Source organism: Limulus polyphemus, unplaced genomic scaffold (assembly GCF_000517525.1).
Source record: "Limulus polyphemus unplaced genomic scaffold, Limulus_polyphemus-2.1.2 Scaffold308, whole genome shotgun sequence".
Taxonomy (NCBI): Eukaryota; Metazoa; Arthropoda; class Merostomata; order Xiphosura; family Limulidae; genus Limulus; species Limulus polyphemus.
In genome coordinates, this window is record NW_013665918.1 from 361,473 (window position 1) to 368,091 (window position 6,619).

The following is a 6,619-nucleotide window of genomic DNA, read 5'->3' on the forward strand; positions in this document are numbered from 1 at the left end:
ATGTGAATATGACTGAAAAATTTCATTTTTTCTGAAAAGGTGGTGTCTATTTACTTGTGACCACTCAGTGTATATTGCTATTAAGGTTTTCAAATGGAAAAATAGTTATTTTTCTTGGGAAAAGAAATGAAACAGGCATCTTTTAGTGACTCATTAAAGTTATATGGATTATCATGAAATGAAAAGGAAACAAGAGGGAATCCTCAATAGCTGCAGCACTTAAATTCTTTAAGGCAGGATTAGAGTAAATTAATCTATGAGACCTTCTTTTTTCTTTTTATTAGCTATATTCAATTTTATTACTCATCAGGATCTCTACCAGCCCACCCTCAAATTGAAGTTTTTTGAGGGAGGATTAGGGTAAATTAATCTTTGAGACCTTGGGTGTGGTCATATATATGTCAAATTGGTCAAGAGATGAATGAGAGAGCTACAAGCTAAAAGTTTGTACTTGAAAAAATGTGTTTGTTTTTAATCATGCACAAAGCTACATAAGGGCTATCTGTGCTCTGGCCACCACGGGTATCGAAACCCGGTTTCTAGTGTTGTATGTTCGCAGACATACCGCTGTGCCACTGGGGGGCATTTGAAAAACAACAACAAATAAAATAAAAATAACAACTCAGAACCCTTCTATGAGCTGCTATGTTGCGGTTAAAAAAGTAGCTAAAATATTTCCAAATAATTAACTAAGATGTTTGTTGGAATGAATGATAATAGGTAATTTATAGATTTGTAATGATGCATGTTTCTCACAAACTATAAATCTTTCATTCCTATTTACATATACAATTAATATATAAAATGCATATGTAATATTTTATGAAAGGATAAATCTTACATATACAAGAAAACTAATTTTTCATGTCTCTTCTATGTATCCTCTACATGATACCATTGTGTCACAGTATTTATTCTATATTGGATATAATATTTAATATGCCAAGACTACCTCTAAACTACATACATGTATATCACAGCCATTTAGTGTGATACAAGGGTGTAAGTTTTATATGTGATAAAAAAGTTGAATATACCACAGATGCATATATTTTGCAAGCATTATAAGAACTATGTTTTGTCAGAAAACATCTTATATGAAAACAATTCAATAAAGTTGGTTACATTAAGATTATTAAACATTAACAGAAGTTTAAAAAGACAGTTCAACTGACATTGACATTATTTCAAGCTTATCATAACAGCAGCAAAACTTTAACAATTACATTTCTCCTGTCATGTTTAAGAATATACATCACACTAACCATGAAGTACTTGTAAATAATGTTGTCATTTTAAAGTAAGGAAAATATAATTTGTTTCATTTCAATAATTCAAACATACTATGAATAACTATGCTAACATATTCTTATATTACATGAGAAATATCATCTGAGTATGTGTGTAACTCACATTCTTAGGCTCATGCATTTCACACAATTTTTTGTATAATAGTCAAACTAAATAATGATATATGTTTTATATCGTCTTTTTAACAATACTGGGTATATACAAAGACATTTAAATTCTCACCTAAAATCAGATTGTTTATTGAAATTTGTGTTAATATATTATAGCTTTAATTATCTTAGTTATAGCCATTTTGATTGCATTAATTCTTACCCTTTGAGAAACTTGTAAGATCGTTTACAAATTTAATAGCAAATAAAAATCTAATTTGAAATTATCAAGTTCTTAAAACCTAAATTTTCAGTTACCATATTTCTTATACACCAGTGATTTTTTTTGGTGTATAAAATTGTCTGTTAGCTATAAAGAAACTATATAAAGATTCCCTACAGCTATGAAAGGTTCATTATCTTATCTACCAGAGTTAATCTTGGATACCAGCAAATAAAATATATTAAAAATATAGTTAGTCACGTACTGCCTTACATGAATATTTAAACTTCTGTACATTCATACCTTTTTTTTTTACATATAATATGATAATATATACAGTATGTACATGTAAAAAGTAAACATATATACATACCGGTATCAGAAGTCCAAAAGATATAAATGTTACTCCAGTAATAAAAGTATCCATGTTGAGAAGACATGTCAGTTTTAAAGCAAAAAAAACTGCGGTAAAACTGGTAGCAGATATCCATACAAGGCAGATCAGTAGAGAAAGGTAAAACCACTTCCTGATAAGAAAATGCTTTAACTGTAGTCTTTTTGATAAATAATAATAATAAATCTTCTTTTCAAGAACGAAGGATGCTGTAAACACTATAGACTTCAATACACGCATAAATAAGTATACCTATTTTACAACATTTATGACAATGTAATTTCTCAATTTGCAAATGGTATGGTATTTCAGGTAACATCCAAATAGAACATTGACAATTATATTCACAAGGAAACATCTGACTATATTATCAAACTTTAAAAAATTAAACCAACTATACACAATTATGCTGTTTTACCCTTGTATTTTCATATGAAATACCATGTCCATGGGGTCATTCATTCCATGTTAACTTTTGGCATGATATTCTCTGTAGTTAAGCATTCAAATAGATTTTACCTATACTGGGTTTACTTGTGTGATTAATAACAAATTAACAATACATCACTAACCTTTTAGATTCTTGGGAACAGACAGGTATGGTAATCCAAAATAAAAATAGGAAAGGTAGGCATATGACCCGAAATATTCTCCTAATAAACCACTGAAATGTTTGTGGTTGTGCTGAACCTTCTGATAGTTGGTTATCTGTAAGCTTTAATAAAAATATATTTGTGAAAAGAGAAAAAATATTATACGTTCAGCTACATTTCAGTTTACAGTTTTCTTGAAGAATTTTTGATAATTACTACTAGAAGAAAGTTAACATTTTCCTACACTGAAAATGTATTTCTGATAGATACTTACCTCTACTCGCATTATTGCTTTTCTTGATGATTACTGCCCTCTATATGCACAAATTTCTGCTCAACATTAACCTTGCGCTCCCACCTACCTTCACGTGTTTACATGTGGTACAGCTATGGAATGTATCATCTAGTCTGCAGTAGAAGGAGGGTCCCACCCCAACCACATCTGTGAAGACTTATGTTGGCTGGTCCAGTTCCAATCAACACCAGCACACTCCCAGGAACTGACATTCAGGTGGCTGTAGGAAGGTAGGTTCCCAGCTGGAGAGGTGAACTGCATATGGTGGATTCATCCAGTCCATAACCAGACAGCATTGGAATTGTACATCAGGTCCACGGTAAGAAGACAGTACACACCAACTACACCACCACCCTATTCTCAACTGAGTGGGATTGAACATATTCAGGAGGAAGTCTCCATGGTCCACCATCCCAGCAGCTAGGAGCTGGTAAGCGGTAAGAACTCTCATATTCCACTAAAGGGGGGGGGGAGCACATTGGGGAATCTGGAGAAATCCATCACTGTAGAAAGTGCAATTGGTGACCGCAGAACCCTATATTGGAAAGCAGGCCAAACCTGAAGTATTCAACCAGAAATGGAGGGATAGACAGCAATCCCCTCCATGTTTTACTTATAATAGTACATGATTTAATATGGTCTGGGATGGGAATACTTATTACACAATATATTGCAAGGATAAACACCCAATTTCATATGTGGGTGTTATAGACCTTAAAGGTCATACAGTGTAGATTTGATGGCTGGTCCAGTGCACATCCAGAACCAGACCCCCTGGGTACTGACATTCAGGAAGAGGCAGGGTGGGGGATCACTAATTGAGAAGTAAACCTGGACAGGCACCACTCACCACAGAGAAGGTAACAAAATGAAGCATAGGGTCACTATAAAGGAAAAGTAAAAACTTACCCACTCATAGTCGAACTATGGAATGCAAGATGGTGAGAGGAGGCAGACGGTATCTAGTTGAGGAGAAGATGGCCAAATGATAATGGGTGACAAAAGTGTGTGGTATGGTCCACATGCTAGCCTGGATGATCTCCTGCAACGGAAATGAACAGCCAGGGATGTGGTGAGGTGTCAAATCTGATGAAAAGAGACCTGGAAAAGATGACAGGAATTGGAGGACAAGGAAATATAAGCCAAACTGATAAGTTGGCAAACCCAACGTGTAAGTGTAATTATAGAGAGGTCACAAAAGGAATAAGGATTTTAGTGGATAAAGAATTGAGACTTAGAATCAAAGAAGGAAGTTGTGTATGCAACATACCACCTGAGAGTCGGGAAAGAACAAAGGATGGGATCAAGATCAGAACTTGAAGATAAATGGAAAATAAAAGGTAAGGAAATCGGCATGAAAGCAAAACTACCCACATGTGCCACTGAGGTATAGGATATGAGATATGTAAAGGGTGAATACATCTGACTGTCATTGACCACAGGCCAAATGGGGCAGGAAATATATCTTCAAGGAAAAGTGGTATAGAGAACAGGAAGAAAAGGGTTTGAATGGCAGAAGAGTAAGGGAATGCAGAATGACATCAAAATTCCAATCTGGTAAGGGAGTGGGGTGAGGAGTTTGGTGGAGATAAAAGGATCGAAACAAGAGGGAGAAAAAGGAAGAAAATACATGGTGGAAGTGGGAAAACCTTATTGTAGAGGACAAGGCCACTCTATAGCCAGCAATGGTCAATACAGAGAGACCATATTAAACAGCCATGTGAAGAAATCAAAATGATAAGGAATACCAGGACAGAAGGGAAGGAAACCTCGTCATAGAGACCAATGGTGAAATATTCGCGACTTCCAAAGGGTGGACAAAATTAGATATAAGGGATACCACATGTTTGGAGATACCAGACCACCTCATAAGGGACCAGACAAAAGCCATGGAAGAAGCCAGAGTGTGTTAACAGCAGGGTGAAACACAGACACATCGAGTAAAAGCCCATCGAAGAGACAGGAAAGACTCCATGGTAAAACATGGAAGATCTAACTGGAATGGTCTGTGACCAGATGCTAGTCTCCAGTCTTCTCGAGGATAATAAACAATTGGGAATAAAATCCAAAAGTAGGGTGAACAATGGGTTCAATAACATCCTGGAAAAGAAGATTCTGAATTACCTTGGAAAGACACTGGCTGGAAAGAGATCTTGAAAAGGGGGCTAATGGAGGAGGGATGAGAAAAAAAAGTGAGAATCCACCTGACAAGACTGTGCCAACAAGGGAACCTGGACAATCTAGCCCCAATGAGACCCATACCCAGTGGATAATCACTGGAACCATTGGCGGCATGACTGTCAGTGGTGAACAATATATTGACTTGTTGCAGAAACTCATGATGAAGGTACAGGTAAGGGAGTCCAGGAGAAAGGTGGAAGACAAGGATGGGAGCAGGAGAAGACTGGGGGAGACGAGTGGTGATGGAGAATATGGAAGTGTGCTGTCGAGCAGCCTCTACACAAAACTCCAATGAATCTTGGAGATCCCCAAAAACAGACGATTGCAGAAAGGTGCCATAGGTAAATCACATAAATATGTGAAGGGTAAATGCACACAAATTAACAGTGTGTCTCAACTCAAAAGATCCCAACAACAAAAGTGTGGAGGGAAAGGGTAAAGGAAGACAAGTGTGTCAACGTGGAGGGAAGGAGTATCCATCAAAAACCCCTCAGGAGAATGATGGAGAGCCTCGAGGAGAGGTAATAAAGGAGGGTGGTGAGGGTCAAATGAAGATGGGAGAACTGGGCCTGGGAGAAACAAATGGATGTATTGGGGTCCGAACCCCAAACTTGAATTAATGATTCCACATGTTGAGAATCAAGGAATGGAGCCGCAGAGCAATGACATGCCAAAGCGTGAGACTTGGAAGTACAGGAAGGACAAAGCATGCATAAATGGATTAGCATGGACCATGATATTGGGAGAATGATAGAAAACCAAATAATCAGAGGAAGGGGTATCTTGCAAAAGGGAAGGGGAGGGATCAAAAGATATAGGTGAAAATGAAAAAATGTAACAAACCTGTGTCACCATATCTAGGAATGCAGATGAAGGCCAAGGAATAACCAGAGTGTAGGTTGAGATTGCACGGCATAGGAAAGAGGTGGAAAAAGGCTGCCAAAATCCTCATAATCCTGAACAGCCTCCCCAGGAATGGGACAACTAGTCAAGATTCAGGAGAACTCACAGGCTGCATGAAAGACTCAAATTTATGGGGGACATGAACTGAAACCTCCACTGCAGATAAAGTCATCTCTGAAGCCATGGTAACAGTAGGTTGTTGAGCTGTAGTATAAATAACAGGTGAAGTTGTGGTAATAGGAAAATGAGAATTAGTGTTAGGAAAGAGTGGGCCACACTATACTCAGTTGAACACTCTTGTTTTTTTATGAAAATTACAATTTGCTGATATTGCTACAAACAAGTTCATAATATTGCTGATTATGTTTTGAATATTATAAAAAGTGTCATTTTCTTTACATTATATTACAATGTTACTAGAGGTAATGAAATTGTTTCTACAAGTATTAATCTGTTGGCAGTCTAATATGGTAAAATACTGAATAAGTTCATACTGTTTACAGATTTTGTTAAACAAGACCGATGTCTGTAGGTTTACTTTCTTCTTAGAATTCTTCTCAAGAAGTCGATAAGCTGTCTTAACGTTGTTAGAACAACGGGTAAAAGTTGTAGTTAGTGGTGAGTTGGCCG

At 36.6% G+C, this 6,619-nt stretch overlaps 1 protein-coding gene across 5 annotated transcripts in view; it reads right to left on the minus strand.

The window, feature by feature from the left end:
* LOC106457259 overlaps positions 1 to 6,619 on the minus strand; it is a 45,690-nt gene that overhangs the window by 5,169 nt on the left and 33,902 nt on the right. For 3 of the 5 annotated variants that reach the window (XM_022383099.1, XM_022383098.1, XM_022383100.1), the window contains exons 9-10: positions 2,590 to 2,732; positions 1,997 to 2,150 (exon numbers count right to left, since the gene is read on the minus strand). In XM_022383099.1, the coding sequence (XP_022238807.1) occupies positions 1,997 to 2,150; positions 2,590 to 2,732 (297 nt within the window). Of the gene's footprint in view, positions 1 to 1,996; positions 2,151 to 2,589; positions 4,007 to 6,619 lie in introns of those variants that run through there. The other 2 variants (XR_002610113.1, XM_022383101.1) reach the window with 2 other exon arrangements.